Below are 20,001 nucleotides of genomic sequence, written 5' to 3'. Positions count from 1 at the left end.
CTTTCCACTAAGCTCGGTAGAGCATAGAAACTTATCTAGGCCAAGATGCTGATTAATCACAGACAAAAAGATAAGTTATAACTACTGAAAAAAAACGGTCACTTACCTCTCTCAACATATTGTTCTCTTTTTCCTTCTGCTCCAAAAGGCTTTCTAGGTGGTGGACGTGCATCTCTGCCTCTGCCAGCCGTCTTGTTCTTTCATGGTCTTCCTCAGTAGCCTTAGCAGAGAGGCCTTTGCTCTGCAACATCTCCAGAAGCTTCTTGATGGATTCATCCCGAGCATTCAGGGTCTGCTTCTGAGTCTCAATGCGCAGTTCCATTTCCTCCAGAGTCTTACGAAGAAGAAACAGTTCTTTGGCTTGTCTTTCATGTTCAGCATGCAGCCTCTGGAAGTTCTCCTCTGTCAGCTCCGCCACACAAGGTTCACCGGTCCTACTGCTACTGTCTTGCTGAAATAGCTGGTTCAGGTCCCTCTGGATCCGTAATTCATCCTGAAGAGCCTGGATTGTCATTTGCATGTGCTAGAACAGTACAGAAAAGAAAATCCCATATCAAGTTTCTTCCTCAAGAGGCAAAAAACAGAATAGATTGAGGAGTCAGAAAGTAACTACCAGGATCTCAGAACCCTGCATTTAGCCAATCAGGGTTCAAGTTACTGGTTTTACACTGTCTTAAAAAATCATAGAGATAGCCTGACCAGGCATTGGCGCAGTGTTTAGAGCGTCAAACTGGGATGCCGAGGACCCGGGTTCGAGACCCCGAGGTCGCCACCTTGAGCGCAGGCTCATCTGGTTTGAGCAAAAGCTCACCAGCTTGGTTCCAAGGTCGCTGGATCGAGCAAGGGATTGCTCGGTCTGCTGAAGGCCCACAGTCAGGGCACATATGAGAAAGCAATCAATGAACAATTAAGGTGCCTCAACAAAAAACTGACTTTTAATAATTTACCATTATATTTATATAGGGTATACACAGCTGTGTTGGAGAAGTGGGCACCTGAAACCTGTATAATTCTGTTAACTAGTGTCACCCTCATAAATTTTAAAAATGTACACATTAAATGACAACTACTAGCATTTAATGAGTAGTTTCCACATGCCAGATTGTGCCAAGCATTTTTTTATGGGTTAATTCATTCAATCCTCACTATGACACATATAATATTATTCCAACTTGATTGATGATGCTACTAGGCTTACAGAGATTTAAATTAGTTGACCAAGATCACACAGTAGGTGACAGACCTTAGACTCAAAATAAAATAATTCTCCCAGCCCACTGAAACTAGTACTACCCAAAGGTAATAATTCAAAGCTTAAAAAAGAAACTAACAACAAAAAAACACTCTAACTACTACTTAAGCTTTTCATACAGAGAAGACAACAAAATAGGTGAGTAAATAAATGAACACGTTGATGCAGATAAACAACTAAAACGTTTAAGAGGGCACATCTTGCCTGACCAGGTGGTGGTGCAGTGGATAGAGCGTCGGACTGGGATGTGGAGGACCTAGGTTCGAGACCCTGAGGTCGCCAACTTGAGCGCAGGCTCATCTGGTTTGAGCAAAGCTCGCCTGCTTGGACCCAAGGTCGCTGGCTCGAGCAAGGGGTCACTCGGTATGCTGGAGCCCCCTGGTCAAGGCACATATGGAGAAATCAATCAATGAACAACTAAGGTACAGCAACAAAGAATTGATGCTTCTCATCTCCCTCCCTTCCTGTCTGTCTGTCCCTGTCTGTCCCTCTCTGTCTCTGCTACCCCCCTAAAAAAAGAGGGCACATCTTTAGCCTATATCCCTAATGAAGGTACATGAACCTTTAACCTCAATAAATAAATTCCAGCACATTATATAAAGAATCTAGAAGATGTTACATCAACAAGCTTATATGTTTAGAAACGAAGAAGCAACAATAAAGAAAAACCACTCTTTGTATTTAAGGTATCAAGGCCCAGCAATGCCACAGTGAAAAGAACGCTAAACCACAAACAGAAGATGGAAGTTTTAGTTCCAGCTCTCCCTACCTATGTAATTGGGGACACACTGTCATCTTGCTGGGTTTCAGATTCCTTATATTGAAAATGAGGATATAAATACCTGTACTATATTTTCACAGAGTTAATAATATGAAAATCTTTGTGGTGTATATATATATTTTTTAATTATTTTATTTATTTTTTTATTTATTCATTTTAGAGAGGAGAGAGAGAGAGAGAGAGAGAGAGAGAGAGAGAGAGAGGAGGAGCTGGAAGCATCAACTCCCATATGTGCCTTGACCAGGCAAGCCCAGGGTTTCGAACCGGCGACCTCAGCATTTCCAGGTCGACGCTTTACCCACTGCGCCACCACAGGTCAGGCTGTGGTGTATATTTTAAAACAAGCCTTGTATAATAATTTTGGTAGACTGCAAAAGAGAAATTATAGTAAGTACTAACTCAAAGAAATGATTTGGTGGCCTAACCAGGCAGTGGCACAGTGACTAGAGCATCAGCCTGGTACACTGAGGACCCAAGTTCAAAACCCCGAGGTCACTACCTTGAGCACAGGAACATCTGGCTTGAGTACAGGCTCATCAGCTTGAGCACAGGGTTGCCAGCTTGAACATGGGGTCATAAACATGGCTTGAGCATAAAGGTTGCTGGCTTGAAGCCCAAGATTGCTGGCTTCAGCAAGGGGGCACTGACTCAGCTGGAGCCCTGGGGTCAAGGCACACATATGAGAAAGCAATGAACAAACAATGGAACAACTTCTCATTTCTTTCCCTTCCTCTCTCTCTCTCTCTCTCTCTCTCTCTCTCTCTCTCTCTAAAAAAGGAAAAGAAAGAAATTACCTGGTTACCAAGGGAGGGAATTGGGATTGGGAGTAGGAGACTGTGTGAAGAGGAGTAAAGAGGGACAAATACACAGTCACATAAATGATCTGACTTTTGGTGATGGGCACACAACACAGTCAACTGTTCAAATGCCATAGAAATGTTTACCTGAGGGGAGATAGACAGTCTCCTGCATGTGCCCCAGGATCCATCCAGCAACCCCCATCTGGAGCCAATGCTCTGCCCATCTGGGGCCATGCTCAACACTGAGCTATTTTTAGCACCTGAGGCAAAGGCTCCATGAAGCTATCCTCAGTGCCCAGGGCCAAAGCACTCAAATCAATTGAGCCATGACTATGGGAGTGGAAGAGATAGAGAAGGAGAGAGGAAGGGGAGGGGAGAACAGATGGTCACTTCTGTGTGCCCTAACCAGTAATCAAACCTGGGACTTCCACACACCAGGCTGACAACCTACCACCAGGGCCTAAATAATTTAATTTTATAAATAAAAAAAATCTTTTAATCCTAAGAAATAAAAAATAAAAAAAGAAATGAAATGATTTGCCAAGTGTGTACAAGAGGTATGTACAAACATCCTCATTATTGTTTATAATATTGACAAAATTAAAAAACTAAATGGATAGTAATAGGTGACAAGTTAAGTAGATGGGGAATGTCCACTCAATTTAACACTACACATTAATAAAAAATAACAATGTAGATTTATATTTACTAATAAAAATTATGGTCAGATATATTGTTTTAAGTGTAAAAAAAAGGCAGACTATATAACAGCAAGTACAGAATGATAGCAATTCTGATTTCTTTTGTTTGTTTGTATTTTTCCGAAGTGAGAAGTGGGGTAGGGGGCAGACAGATTCCCACATGCACCCAACCGGAATCCACTGGGCATGCTCACTAGAGGGCAATGCTCTGCCCATCTTGGGCGTTGCTCCGCTGCAACCGGAGCTATTCTAGCACCTGAGGTTGAGGTCATGGAGCCATCCTCAGCACCCGAGCCAACTTTGCTGCCACGGAGCCTTGGCTGCGGGAGGGGAAGAGAGAGATAGAGAAAGAAGAGAAGGAAGGGTGAAGAAGTAGATGGATGCTTCTCCTGCGTGCCCTGGCCGGGAATCGAACCTGGGACTTCCACACACTGGGCTTACGCTCTACCACTGAGTCAACAGGCCAAGGCCTAATTCTGGTATCTAAAAGAGTTTACTATATATGCAGATAAAAATATGAAAGGATATAAACAATTACTAATGACTAACTCTGGGGATGGGTAACTTTCACATTTATTTTTAATTGTTTTTTGTTTGTTTGTTTGTTTTTTCTGAAGCTGGAAACGGGGAGAGACAGTCAGACAGACTCCCGCATGCGCCCGACCGGGATCCACCCGGCACGCCCACCAGGGGCCACGCTCTGCCCACCAGGGGGCGACGCCCTGCCCCTCCAGGGCGCCGCTCTGCTGCGACTAGAGAGCCACTCCAGCGCCTGGGGCAGAGGCCAAGGAGCCATCCCCAGCGCCCGGGCCATCCCCGCTCCAATGGAGCCTTGGCTGCGAGAGGGGAGGAGAGAGACAGAGAGGAAGGAGGGGGGGCGGAGAAGCAAATGGGCGCCTCCCCTATGTGCCCTGGCCGCGAATTGAACCCGGGTCCCCCGCACGCCAGGCCGACGCTCCACCGCTAAGCCAACCGGCCAGGGCCTAATTGTTTTTTTAAGATTTTTTATTTATTCATTTTTAGAGAGAGTGAGAAGGGGGGAAAGAGCAGAAAGCATCAACCCCCATATGTGCCTTGACCAGGCAAGTTCAGGGTTTTGAACTGGCGACCTCAGCATTCCAGGCCAATGCTTTATTTCCTTATTCCCTGTGCCACCAAAGGTCAGGCTCACATGCAGCTCTTCTGCCTCAGGAGCTAAAAAGAGCTCAGTTGCTGAGAAATGGAGCAACGTCCCTTATAGACAGAGCATTGCCCCCTCGTGTGCTTGCCTGGTGGATTCTGGTTGGGGTGCATGTAGGAATCTGTCTCTCTGCCTCCCCTCCTCTCACTGAATTAAAAAAATATTTTTTTTTACAAAAAAATAAGAAAAATAGACTTCAGAGATTCCTGCTTGGGTGCTAAATACTATGTTCAATTTGCCACCACTTTAAAAAAATAATAATAATGAGGGGAGAACAATAAATAATTGCTATTTATTATAAACAAAAAATAAAATATTCAGAAGAAATAAAAATATTTCTGGAAGTTGCCCAAGAATTAATGGTTATTTTGTTAAAAAGAAAAAAGCAATGGTTGAAGGATAGTGGCTAAGAAAATTGAGCTATATATATTCTATTCCTCTTGAAATTCTTTTTTTTCTTTTTTTTTTTTTTTTTTGTATTTTTCCAAAGCTGGAAATCTGGAAATGGGGAGGCAGTCAGACAGACTCCACATGCGCCTGACCGGGATCCACCTGGCACGCCCACTAGGGGGCGATGCCCTGCCCATCTTGGGGCATCGCTCTGCCACAATCAGAGCCATTCTAGCGCCTGAGGCAGCGGCCACAGAGCCATCCTCAGTGCCCGGGCAAACTTTGCTCCAGTGGAGCCTTGGCTTCGGGAGGGGAAGAGAGAGACAGAGAGGAAGGAGAGGGGGAGGGGTGGAGAAGCAGATGGGCGCTTCTCCTGTGTCCCTGGCCGGGAATCGAACCCGGGGCTCCTGCACGCCAGGCCGACGCTTTACCACTGGGCCAACCGGCCAGGACCGAAATTTTTTAACTGAGGTATAACTGACATTGAATTCTTTTTAAAACAACTATATTGAAATATAACTCATATACCATATATAATAGTTTACCTGTTTAAAGTGTACAATTCAGTGGTTTTTAGCATATTAAAAGTTGTACAATGATTCCTACTAGCTAATCTAGAACACTTTCATCACCCCTAAGAAAAATCCAATATCCATTAGCAATCACTTCCTATCTTTCCTTCTCCTAACCATCCTCTTGAATTTAAACTAAATGGATATATTACTTACTCAAAAATTAAATTAAATAAAAAATGTCTACCAATATTTTTCAGCCTTAAAAAGAAATAAAATTCTGACGTGCTACAACATGGACAAACCTTGAGAATATTATACTAAATGAAATAAGCCAGTCATAAAAGACAAATATATGATTCCACTTATATAAGGTATTGTATATCCCCAGATATAAGACACTGCCATGTATAAGACACACCTTAATTTGGGGGCCCAAAATTTGGAAAAAAAATGTATTACATAAAGTTATTGAATCTAAGTTTTTTATTCATCATAAAATTCATTCAACTCCTCATCACTGTAAAAATTCCCATCCATTAATTAGCTTGTCCTCATCTGTGTTTGATGACGAATCACTGTCTTCAACAATGAGTGCAAAAACAACCATAAAAGAGCAGGAAATGCAAGTAAAAAAAATCTACAACTTCTATATAAGACACACCCAGTTTTTAGACCCCAAATTTTTCAGGAAAATGTGTGTCTTATACATGGGGAAATATGGTATCTACAACAATTAACTCTATAGACAGAAAGTAGAACAGTGGTTGCCAGGGGCTACAAATGGGGAGTTATTGTTTAATTTGCATAGAGGCTCAGTTTTATAGGATGAAAAGGGTTCTGGAGATGAATGGTGGTGATGGCTGCATAGCAATATGGATGGACTTTATGCCACTGAACTGTATGCGTGAAAGACAGTTAAGTTGGGGAATTGAAGATGATAAATGTAAGGTACAGTTTACCAAAAAAGGGGGGGAGTCTATCACTGATTTCAACTGTATGTACAGTAAATAATTTGTGACTGATAGTTACGTTGATTTTCACTTCTCACTACTGTAACAGGTACCTTCATATGTATATCTTTGAATATGTATCCAAATTTTTCCTTGGAATCAATTCTCATAGGTAGAACTGCTGAACTGGAAGATATGCAGTTATAATTTTGATACATATTACAAATTAAATCTAAAGGGGGTCTCTGCAGATTTAAACTTCTACCAAACAATGTCTGGGAGTGGCCATTTCCCAATACCTTTGACAACTTTGGGTATTGTTGTTCTTTCTTTCATTTTCTGGCATTTCTTTGATTACTAGTGAGACTGAATTTCTATTCACACATCTATTGGCACTTTTTATTCCTTTCTTTGTGACTCAGCTGTCCTTATTCTTTGCCCATTTTGTTACTGGGACACTTAACCACTGTGTATGTTATAGATATATTTCCAATCCTGTCATTTCTCTTTTAACACAGTTTAAGGTGACTTTTAAATTAAAAAAAAAATTTAATGCAAAGATATAAATCCTTTTTTATAGTTTCTGGTTTTGACAGTATGTTAGGAGCAAATAGTGAACTTTCAATTCTGATAGTCTCCAAACTCTTGAAAAGCATTGCTTTTTTTCACCAAGAAGAGATTTACAATAAAATTAATTCATGAACTAAAATTGACCATTTTATGAATATGATTCTTAACTTCATTTACTAGCTAGCATCACATTAAAAAATTTTTTTTAAATTTATTTATTGATTTTAGCCCTGGCGAGATAGTTCAGTTGGTTAGAGTGCTGTCCTGATATGCAAAGGCTGCATGTTCAAACACTGGTCAGGGCACATACAGGAATATATCAATGTTTCTCTCTCCTTTCCTTTCTCTCTAAAGCCAGCATCACATATTAAAGTCTTAACAGTGGCTGAGGTTCAAAATCCTTAGTAAAATGATATGTCAAAATGCTAATTCTCTGAAGCCAAATAACCTAGTTTCCTTTTTTACCGTTGGAATGAAAAAATCTAGATAAATTCTTAAATCCCAAAAAGAAATATCAGAAGTTAAATTCAACAGTTAAACTGATTACTAGGTACACTAATCTTTTTTGCACATTTATCATCACTTCCAGTCAGGAGAAATAGATGTTGACGACAGCTCAGAGTCTCACATACACTTAAGATTTCATAACTAAATCTAGTAGGGCAATTACTATTTTGCTGAAGAAAAAAATGCAACAAACAATGTGACTACTTCTTCAGCTCTGCTTCCATCCATTTTACTATGGTATAAAATTAAAACGATGCTAACTGGTAACCTAAAAGGCTACACAGCTATTTTCTCCACTGAAACAGAAATCAAGATTTCCTGCCTTAGGCTACATTCAAGCTAGACCTGCTTTATAAAAATTACTACAAAATCCTTGGTAGAAGAAGAAGGCTAGAAGCCACAATATTATTCCTCTAGCACAAGATAGAATGAACACACCTACCCATCTCATAGACATTTACAATGATGAACCAAAATCATATATTAAATTTAGTGAAAAGATCTCAGTTCTAAAATATTAGAAGAATTTCTATTATGGAACTCTGCTCATGACACTCTCCAAAATGATCTCTCACACTTCTCACATTACACAATCAATAACAACATACACTAGTCAACTTTTCACTCGAACATTCAGTTTGATATGGAAAGACTGGAAGAGTGTTTAAAATTTACTCCAAGGACTATGTAATCATTACACTAAACTATAGCTTGATGAAATAAGATGTTGGGTACAACAATACTAAAAATTTTTAAATCTCTGACAGTGACTATGACTTATTAGAAAAATAATACATCTGCAAATATGGCAAAAAGACACAATCCTTCACATATTTTAAATAATATTAGAAGTTCTTATGAAGTAGAACTTTCAATGAATAAACTATCATTAGTTTCTTGGGACAAGAAAATGCTTTTATCCATTTATCCTGAGTTCTAAAATTTTTAGTTAGAGAAAATTAATATCATGGGTACACAAAAATGGTCATCATTACAAACAATATATTACAAAGAACTGAATGCATAATTTGAAAGATGACTAGTTAGAAAAATAGCAATATTGTACCCCACTATGTTTGTTAAATTAAGGACAATTTTTTTCCTGAAACATGTACATACATAAGGTAAACTTTATTAATTCAAGATGCAAAAGAGCTCATAACAATTTTTTTTTTAAGAAAGAGAGAGACAGGAAGGGAGGGGGGAGAGATGAGAAACATCTACTCGTAGTTGCTTCACTTTAGTTGTTTATTGATTGTTTCTCATACATGCCTTGACCACGGGGCTCAATCCAAGTCAGTGTCCCCTTCCAGAGACCTTGGGTTTCAAAACAGAGACCTCTGGGCTCAAGCCAGCAATCTATCTTGAGATCACGTCAGTGATCCTGTGTTCAAGCCAGCGACCCTGCGCTCAAACTGGCAAGCCGGCAATCAACCTGAGGAGCCTGCGCTCTCTAGCCTGTGACCCTGGAGTTTTGAATAGGGCCCTCAGCACCCCCGGTGGAAACTCAATCCACTGCGCAACACCATCTAATCAGACATAACAATCCTTACTAAAGTCATCTGAGTCAAGCTTACAGTTTCCTCAGGCTATGTGATGCTCTAACTGTGCAGAAAGAGTACTGTATCTCTAAGAATAGCACTTACCAGACTGATCTGCAATTTATATCCTTGTGGCATCAATAAAAATTTTTTAGGACTTAAGACTGCCATCTTTTTACTCTGAGGCACTGCACAATGTTTGGTAAAATTAGTATTCACATTTTTTATGAAAGATTGACAAAAACAAATCTTGAGAAATGATTTTCAAAGTTAATGGATTTCAGATAGTAGATGCAAAACAAGTCCTTGGAAAGTTTTATTTTTTCCCTTTGATACAGTGAATTAGTCTTATTCTATTAACAATTACTTCTTTACCAGCTAACACAAATAATTTCATTTTAAATATAATCTGGCCAAAATACAAAACACAATCCCTAATACAAAAATGTTATTTATATACTAAGTTTATTTATGTTGGATCTAAAGTAAAGAGAGGCGTTTGTAGATAATTAATAGCCAATAAGAATCTGTCACACTTTTAGTACTATACAAAGCACACAAAAATTACAAGATAGAATTCCTGTCTAAAAATAAGGCTTTACAAATTGGTAAAAAACCACAATTATACACCCACACTCACTTACCTTCATTATACCATATTATAGATTTTAATTAAAAACATTATTTAGAAAAATGAAATACATAGAAAGTACTTATTAAACATGAAATATATTCATATAAGGTCTAAGACCAATAAGTTCACCATGAGTTGGACTCATGAATCTTTAATATGAAAGAAAGTGTTCTAATTTCTATCATTTTAGAAGACACTTGTTATGTAATTTAATGACTGTGAACCCAGAGACTGAGACGGAGAAAGAGTCTCTAAGGCAGGGGTCGAGAACCTATAGCTCACAAGCCAGATGTGGCTCTTTTGATGGCTGCATCTGGCTCGCAGACAAATCTTTAATAAAAAAAATAACATTAAAAATATAAAACATTGGCCCTGGCCGGTTGGCTCAGCGGTAGAGCGTCGGCCTAGCGTGCGGAGGACCCGGGTTCGATTCCCGGCCAGGGCACACAGGAGAAGCGCCCATTTGCTTCTCCACCCCTCCGCCGCGCTTTCCTCTCTGTCTCTCTCTTCCCCTCCCGCAGCCGAGGCTCCATTGGAGCAAAGATGGCCCGGGCACTGGGGATGGCTCTGTGGCCTCTGCCTCAGGCGCTAGAGTGGCTCTGGTCGCAACATGGCGACGCCCAGGATGGGCAGAGCGTTGCCCCTGGTGGGCGTGCCGGGTGGATCCCGGTCGGGCGCATGCGGGAGTCTGTCTGACTGTCTCTCCCTGTTTCCAGCTTCAGAAAAATGAAAAAAATAAAAAAAAATTAAAAAATATATATATAAAACATTCTCACGTATTACAATTCATTCATTTCCTACCACTCATGTTCATGGTTGCGGGTGGCTGGAGTCAATCACAACTGTCCTCTGGGACAACACCAAATTTTTATTGGATAATGCATAACGTACACGGGTCATTGTATGGCTCTCACGTAATTCCATTTTAAAATATGTAGCATTCATGGCTCTCTCAGCCAAAAAGGTTCCCAACCCCTTTAAGGTAATTCCTTTCTTCTGATCAGTCTAGTGGCCTTTCAATTGATGACAAGGATTTTTCTGTACAGCGAAGCATGCTGTAAACTCTCAATGTTACACCAAAACCAAGTTCTCAGACAAATTTAAACAAAACACACTACAATGAAAGAAACAACCACACCAGAACTCAAATGAATAGATTAACTAAATTGGTTAACATTCTCACTCTGTACGTTTGAGCTTACTTATTCTCCTCTTAAAAAAAAAAAGATGTTGCCTGACCAGGCGGTGGCACAGTGGACAGAGCATTGGACTGGGATGCAGAGGACCCAGGTTCGAGACCCCGAGGTTGCCAGCTTGAGTGCAGGCTCATCTAGTTTGAGCAAAGCTCACCAGCTTGGACTCAAGGTCACTGGCTTGAGCAAGGGGTTTGCTCAGTCTGCTGAAGGCCCACGATCAAGGCACATATGAGAAAGCAATCAATGAACTAAGGTGTCACAACAAAGAACTGATGATTGATGCTTTTCATCTCTCTCCTTTCCTGTCTGTCTGTCCCTATCTGTCCCTCTCTCTGACTCTCTCTGTCTCTGTAAAAAAAAAAAAAAAGATGTTGGGAGACAAGGAAATGAACAACAAATCAGACTACAATTCTAGCAGCTACTCTCTGCTACTGAAGCCAGGAAAAATAAAAATATCTATTGTTAAGCTAACATAGCTCAGAATGGAAGTTAAAGAACAAACAAAAATGCTATAAGAATGAGAAAATCTGAAAGTCATAATATATTCTATGAACTCATCAAAATAATCAACAAATAAGAAACAATAAACTGCTTTTAATACAAGTTCTAGAAATCCCAAATAGCTGTTAGTTACCCAAACGCCATACTATATTTTACCCCTTAACCTGCTTTTATGCAGTCTTTTCTTCTCTCTCTTCTCTTTCATGCCTACCTAAGTCCTACTTATCCTTTCACTCTTAGATCTGGTATCATCAGCTCTAGAAAACCTGTTCTGACTCTCCAAACAAAAGAAAGGCAGAAAGAGGGAAGAAGGAGTTGGTGAAGGAAGAAAAGTAAAGAAAGAAGAAAAGATATACTGTACTGGGAAATTACAATAGTAAAAATATCCTACTAAGCAATGTCAAAATTAAAGAGATTCATTCCATTAAAAATAACATCAACTGTGGTACATATACAATGGAATACTACTCAGCTGTAAGAAATGACACATTGCCTTTTACGACAACATGGATGGACATTTAGAACGTTATACTGAGTGAAACAAGTAAATCAGAAAAAGCTAAGAACTGTATGACTTCACACAGAGGTGGGATATAAAACTGAGACTCATGGACACAGATAAAAGTGAAGTGGTTACCAGGAGGAGGCGGTATGGGGGGGATACTGGAAGGGAGAAAAGAGGAACAGATATATGGTAAGTTTACAACATAACAGATCAATCCTATAGAAACGTTTATCTGAAACCTATGTATTCTTATTGATCAATGTCACCCTGTTAAATTTAGTTTACTAAATTTATATAATAAAATTATTATAAAAAATAACACAAAAATAAAATTTTTCAAATCTTAAAAGTAAAATGGACTAGCAAGGGAGGGAACCTATTACAACCATTTCTACAGTGTTTAAAACAAGAATGCTTAGCAGTAACAGAGCCTTTGCAAAACTACAACAAAAATACTGTTCATTCCAGCAACATACTGTTCATTCCAGCAGCATTTTAAATACCAAGCTCATTACTTTTATAATTCTCTACAACCCAAAAGTTTCAAACATCTGCAACAAAGGTAAGTAATGTTAATGAAATCCCCAGATTTAGTCAGTGCAATACTGCTAAATGATGAAACAAGGAGGAGGAAAGGTAAATGTAAAAAAGGTAGGTAAGCCTGACCTGTGGTGGCGCAGTGGATAAAGCATTGACCTGGAATGCTGAGGTCGCCAGTTCAATACCCTGCACTTGCCTGGTCTAAGGCACATATGAGAGTTGAAGCTTCTTACTCCTCCCCCCTTCTCTCTCTCACAGTCTTTCTCTCTCTCTCCCTCTTTCTTTCCTCTCTAAAATGAATAAATTAAAAAAAAAAAGGTGGGTAAAACCAATCAGCTATGAAAGTGTTAACAGCCAACATCAGCAATGCCATCACTGGGGGAGGATTCTGCTGAATGAGCACGCACTGTAGGCAAGAAGCTTGGCAATATGAAGCCAGTCCCTGCTGATACTCAGCTGCAGCACATAATGTAAGGCCTGTTGACAGGGGTTAACGTCTGGGTCCAGCAGAGCTATGTCAACACTGCAGTCACTATGTACACAAAGCTAATCAGAAGTTATATATAATTTATTTTTTTTCCCCTTCCTTTTCCTCCGAAGAAACAGAAAAGGTGAGAAGTCTCATATTGAGAAAGCGTATAGGCCCTGGCCGGTTGGTTCAGTGGTACAGCATTGGCCCTGGGTGTGGAAGTCCCAGGTTCAATTTCCAATCAGGACACACAGGACAGTGACCATCTAATTCTCCCCACCCTCCACTTCTCACTTCTCTCTCTCTCCCTCTCTCTCTTTCTCTCCCTCTCCTGCAGCCATGGCTCGACTGCAGCAAGTTGGCCTTGGTGCTAAGGATGGCTCCATGGTCTCACCTCAGGCACTGAACAGCTCGGTTGCTGAGCAGATGAGCAGAGCATCACCCTGTGGGGGGTTTGTCCAGTGGATCCCAGCCGGAGCACATGCAGGAGTTTGTCTCTGCCTCCCTGACTCCCCGCCTCTCATTTAATTTAAAAAAAGAGAGAGTATAGCCTGACCAGGCAGGGGCAAAGTGGATAGAGTGTGGGACTGGAATGCTGTGGACCCAGGTTCAAAACCCCAAGGTTGCTGGCTTGAGGCCATAGGTCGCTGGCTTGAAGCCCAAGGTTGCTGGCTTGAGCCCAAGGTCACTGGCTTGAACAAGAAATCACTAGCTCAGCTGGAGCCCCCTGGTCAAGGCACATATGAGAAAGCAATCAAGGAACAACTAAGGTGCAGCAAAAAATTGATGCTTCTCAACTCTCTCCCTCCCAGCCTGTCTGTCCCTCCCCCTCTCTTTCTCTGTCTTGCTAAAAAAAAAAAAGTATAAAAATGATCATGAAACATCATTGTCTATATTACCCAAAGCAATTTTTAAATTCAATGCAATACCAATTAAAATACCAATAACATACTTTAAAGATATAGACCACATATTCTAAAAATTTATATGAAACCAAAAAATAACATGAATAGCCTCAGCAATCTTAAAAAAGAAGAATAAAGTGGGAGGTATCACACTTCCTGATATCAAGTTATACTACAAGGCCACTGTACTCAAAACAGCCTGGTACTGGCATAAGAACAGGTATATAGATAATGGAACAGAACAGAGAACCCAGAAATAAACCCACAGCTCTATGGACAACTTATATTTGACAAAGGAGGTAAGAGCATACAATGGAGTAAAGACAGCCTCTTTAATAAATGGTGTTGGGAAAATTGGACAGCAACCTGCAAAAAAATGAAAGTAGACCACCAACTTACACCACTCACAAAAATAAACTCAAAATGGATAAAAGACTTAAATGTAAGCCGTAAAACCATAAGCATCTTAGAAGAAAACATAAGCAGTAAGCTCTCCTCTGACATCTCTTGCAGCGATATATTTGCTGATTTATCTCCATGGGCAAGTGAAATAAAAGACAGGATAAACAAATGGGACTATATCAAACTAAAAAGCTTTTGCGCAGCTAAAGACAATAAGAACAGAATAAAAAGACAAACTACACAATGGGAGAACATATTTGACAATATGTCTGATAAGGGGTTAATAACCACAATTTATAAAGAACTTGTAAATCTCAACACCAGAAAGACAAACAATCCAATCAAAGAATGGGAAAAAGAAATGAATAGACACTTCTCCAAAGAGGACATACAGATGGCCAATAGGCATATGAAAAAATGCTCAACATCACTAATCATTAGAGAAATGCAAATTAAAACCACAATGAGATATCACCTCACACCAGTCAGAATATCACTCATCAACAAAACAACACAGAATAAGTGCTGGCGAGGATGTGGAGAAAAGGGAACCCTCCTGCACTGCTGGTGGGAATGCAGACTGGTGCAGCCACTGTGGAAAACAGTATGGAGATTTCTCAAAAAATTGAAAATCAAACTGCCTTTTGACCCAGCTATCCCACTTTTAGAAATATACCCTAAGAACACCATAGAACTGTTCCAAAAGGAGAAATGCACCCCCATGTTTATGGCAGCATTGTTCACATTAGCGAAGATCTGGAAACAGCCCAAGTGTCCATCAGTGGACGAGTGGATTAAAACGCTTTGGTACATATATACTATGGAATACTACTCAGCCATAAGAAATGATGACATCGGATCATTTACAACAACATGGATGGACCTCGATAACATTATATGGAGTAAAATAAGTAAATCAGAAAAAACTAATAACTATATGAATCCATAAATAGATGGGACATAAAAATGAGATTCAGAGACATGTACAAGAATGTGATGGTAAGGGCGGGGAGGGCGAGGAAGGAGAGAGGGGAGGTGGGGGGAGGGGCGGGGCACAAAGAAAACCAGATAGAAGGTGATGGAAGACAATTTGCCTTTGGGTGAGGGGTATGCAACATAATCAAATGTCAAAATAATCTGGAAATGTTTTCTCTGAACATATGTACCCTGACTTATCAATGTCACTGCATTCAAATTAAAAATAAGACAAAATAAAATAAAATAAAAAATGATCATGACCTTACAGTCTTATAGAGAAGAACTCTTGTACAGAGCTATTATTTAAGATGCTTTCACATACACTATTTCCAAAAAACATAAAACTGAGATGAAGCCCAACAAAATTATTTATATAAATAATTCATTCTGAAGGATAAAATAGCATAAAACATATACAAACAACATCAGTAAATGAACTGACCAAAATTATTCACATCTTTGTTCAAAACATATTTTTAGTAAGGTACTTTCCTACAAAAATAACATCTAGAGGATTCCAGTCAAGATGCAAGAGTAGGTAACAATGTGCTTGCCTACTCCCATGACCACATCAAAATTACAATTAAACTACAGAGGCCCTGGCTGGTTGCTGGGTCAGTGATAGTATGTTAGCCCGACATGTGGATGTCCTGGGTTCTATTATTCCTAATCAGAACACACAGGAGAAGCAACGAGCTGCTTCTCCACCCTTCTCCCTCCCCTTTCCCCTTCTCTCTCTCCTCTCTCTCTCTCTCTCTTGCTCTCTCTCTCTCTCTCTTCCCCTCCCACAAGCATGGCTTGACTGGTTTGAGCACATCCGCCCAGGCACTGAGTATAGCTCCATGGAGCCTCCACTTTACGCACTAAAAATAGCTCAGTTGTGAGCATGGTCCCAGATGGGCAGAGCATCAGCCCCAGACGAGGGTTGCCGGGTGAATCCTGGTCGGGGCACATGCAGGAGTCTATCTCCCCTCTTTTCTCTTAGAAAAAAAGGAAAAATAAATATATCTATATATACATATATAGATAGATAGATGATAGACAGAGCTTCATTTGATAACATAAATATAATCTAGAGACAAGACAAACTCCCATTTAAGCAATACACAGTTTATAAGACACAGACAGTATCAACTTGTAAAATCATCTTATTCTATGCCTATTATTCAGAAATTCTGAAGTCAATGCTTGACATCTGGAACAAGACTATAATAGAATCTAGGATCTTTGAAATCAAAATGTTAAACTGACACAACCAGTATGGCAATTACTCTAATAGAGTGGCTAAAATGGAGTACAGTGAAAGTGGCAAACTCCAAAGGACAAACACATACAGTCTGTTTTACTATAAAGCATGTTCTTATATTATGAATTATCTCACACATGATCATCATAATTAGAGAACTAGCATTACTTCAAAGCTGTGTTGGTTCATAAGCAATTTTTCTTAGGCAAAGGAATAAAGGACAAAAGTAGAATTATAGCCTTCAGCACAAAAGGAAAATACCCTCAATTAGGTTGCTATATAAACAAGAATCCCTTCAGCTATACTTCAGAAAAATGTAAAAAGAGCACCTGCAGGCAGGGGTCTACTGGGGCGCACCTTCCTTCCCTAGGAACCTTCTTTCCCTCAGCACTCATGGCTCTGTTCAAACCAGGCCATGATTCCTCCTGTGCTCAGAGATCCACAACCATCTGCACTGTGAGTACTATAAGCAAGCATTTCTTTCCTTTCTTTTTTTTTAATTCATTTGAGAGGAGGGGAGGTAGAGACAGCCTCCCACATGCACCCTGATCCGGATCCACCTGGCAAGCCCACTAGAAGGGATGCTCTGCCTATCTGGCATATCACTCCACTGCTAAGCAACTGAGCTCTTCTTAGAGCCTGAGGCGAGCCACGGAGCCATCCTCAGTGCCTGGGGCCAACTTGTTCTATCCAATCGAGCCATGGCTGCAGGAGGAGGAGGGGGAGGGAGAGAAAAAAGAGGGGGGGGAAGCAAATGGGTGCTTTTCCTGTGTGACCTGACCAGGAATCAAACCCAAGACATCCACACACCAGGCCAACGCTCTACCACTGACCCAACTGGCCAGGGCCTACAAGCAAGCATTTCTATTCAATTATTTTTATGAGTTTTTAATACCCGCTAATGAAGCCACCAGCCACAATGACTCGCCATCCTGGGTCTATACAGGATATCTCCTGAAACACCATTTATTATTTGTTAACTGTTCTAGGTACAAAGTTGGATATATTTTGATTAGTTCCCACAAACCCTAACTTTGCTACAGTGAAATTTTATAGAACCTAATGGTCTCCTTAAGAGAAGAACACCCAAATTTGACAACAGTGACTTATCAAGTTTACTTGCTATAAAATGACTTGTAAAATCAACTTAAGAGGTTGACAAACAACAATTTTTCTTGGTGAAACAAAATTAAATTTAAAATATCAAAGTACATCTCCCACAGAGCAAATGTATTATCATGAAACTTATGTTTTGGTTATTTAGGCAAATATAATATAATATATAATATAATATGATATGTGATATGACATGATATATAATACAATACAGTGGTACCTTGAGATACGAGCAGACCAACACATGATCTTTTTAAGATACGAGCTGTGACTGTTTTTTGTTTCAGATCCAAGTGAAATTCTGAGATACAAGTTGTGATTCAGGAAGGTGCCGCTAGTTGGCATGTCAGCGCATGGGTCCAGTATTGGCAGCACAACACCAGCATCTCGTTCTTTCTCACGTGTTACCCGCTGACTCAAGTCGAATTCTGTGAGCTGTACTCGTTCTTGCATCATTTTTGCATTTTTTACTAACATTTTTGTGTGCTATCATGGGGCCGAAGAAAGTGAGTGTAAAGGACAGTGGTGAGAAGAAGAAGAAAATGATGTCGATGAAGTAAAGCAAGAAATAATAGAAAAACATGAGTGTGGTGTACGAGTGATTGAACTGACAAGGCTGTACAACCGCAATACATCTACAATTTGTACCTTTCTTAAATAAAAGGATGCCATCAAAAGTGCAAAGCCAGTGAAAGGAACTAAAATTCTGTCCCAATTAAGGACAATTATCCATGAAAAAATGGAGAAGCTCCTGCTGGTGTGGGTGAAAGAGAAAGAGCTGGCAGGAGATACAGTGACGGAGACTGTAATATGCGAAAAGGGACATGTTATTTACGGCAACTTGAAGAAGAAAGAACCATCAACCTCAAAAGAGGCAGCAGGAGATATGTTTAAGGCAAGTCACAGCTGGTTTGAAAATTTCCAGAAGAGATCTGGCATCCACTCCGTGGTGAGGCATGGTGAAGCTGCAAGTGCTGACGTTAAGTCAGCTGAGGAGTACATCGCACGTTTTGCTGAACTTATCACAAAGGAAGGCTACATCCCCCAACAAGCATTCAACTGTGATGAAACAGGATTGTTTTGGAAAAAAATGCCCTAGAGTACTTTCATCTCCGCAGAGAAGAAGCTGCGAGGCCATAAACCCATGAAGGACCATCTGACCCTTGCATTGTATGCAAATGCTAGCATGACTGTAAAGTAAAGCCACTGCTAGTGTATCCTTCTGAAAATCCTGGAGCCTTTAAGACTCACAAGATTCTTAAAGAAAAACTGCAGGTTATGCGGCATGCCAATGCTAGGGCATGGGTTACACAGCAGTTTTTTATTGAATGGGTAAATCTCATCTTTGGTCCTGCAGTGAAGAAATATCTTCAAGAAAATAAACTCCCGAAGAAAGCATTACTAATCCTTGAAATTGCTCCAGCCCACCCACCTGGTCTTGAAAATGACACTCTCCTTCCTCTCTGTCTCTCTCTTACCCTCCTGCAGCCGAGGCTCTATTGGAGCAAAGATGGCCCAGGCACTGAGGATGGCTCCATGGCCTCTGCCCCAGGTGCTAGAGTGGCTCTGGTCACAACAGAGAGACGCCCCGGATGGGCAGAGCATCGCCCCCTGGTGGGCGTGCCGGTTGGATCCCGGTTGGGCGCATGCGGGAGTCTGTCTGACTACCTCCCCGTTTCCAGCTTCAGAAAAATACAAAAAAGGAAGAGAATGACACTCTCAATGAATTCAAATTCGTGAAAGTCCTCTACCTCCCACCCAACACGACTTCAATCTTGCAACCTATGGAGCAGCAGGTCATTTCCAACTTTAAAAAGCTTTAAACAAAGCACTTGTTCCACCGCTGCTTAGAGGTGACTGAGAATACAATTCTGACCCTTCGAGAGTTCTGGAAAGATCACTACAACACCATGATACGTTTACTCATTATTGAGTTGGCATGGCAAGAGTTTACAAGAAGAACCTTGAACTCGGCATAGAAAAAGTTATGGCCTGTTGTTGTTGCAGACAGGGACTTCGAAGGATTCGAACCAGAGATCAAACCAAAGTAGAAGATTGGAGGAGATTGTGTCCCCCGGAAAGTCGATGGGTCTGGAGGTAGATGAGGGTGACGTAAACAAGCTCTTCAAGGAACGTGAGGAGGAACTCTCATCTGAGGAGTTGAAGGAGCTACAGATGATGCAACATACGGAGCTCATGCAACAGATTAGTAGTGAGGAGGAGGTCAAGTTGGAGGAAGTAATTTCTACAAGTGAAATTAAAGACATACTGGCAATGTGGGAGAAGCTTTCAAGTTTCATTGAAAAGAAACACCCAGAAAAG

General features: G+C 40.5%; 1 protein-coding gene across 14 annotated transcripts in view; it reads right to left on the bottom strand.

Annotated features, from left to right (window-relative positions):
* ERC1 (ELKS/RAB6-interacting/CAST family member 1) overlaps nt 1–20,001 on the bottom strand; it is a 550,202-nt gene that overhangs the window by 435,300 nt on the left and 94,901 nt on the right. For all 14 annotated transcript variants that reach the window (XM_066258688.1, XM_066258691.1, XM_066258695.1 and 11 more), the window contains one exon: nt 107–523. In XM_066258688.1, the coding sequence (XP_066114785.1) occupies nt 107–523 (417 nt within the window). The remainder of the gene's footprint in view (nt 1–106; nt 524–20,001) is intronic.

This window comes from Saccopteryx bilineata, chromosome 2, assembly GCF_036850765.1.
Source record: "Saccopteryx bilineata isolate mSacBil1 chromosome 2, mSacBil1_pri_phased_curated, whole genome shotgun sequence".
NCBI classification, from domain to species: domain Eukaryota; kingdom Metazoa; phylum Chordata; class Mammalia; order Chiroptera; family Emballonuridae; genus Saccopteryx; species Saccopteryx bilineata.
Note: the sequence above shows the minus strand (reverse complement) of the source record. Positions and strands in the feature narration are given on the sequence as shown.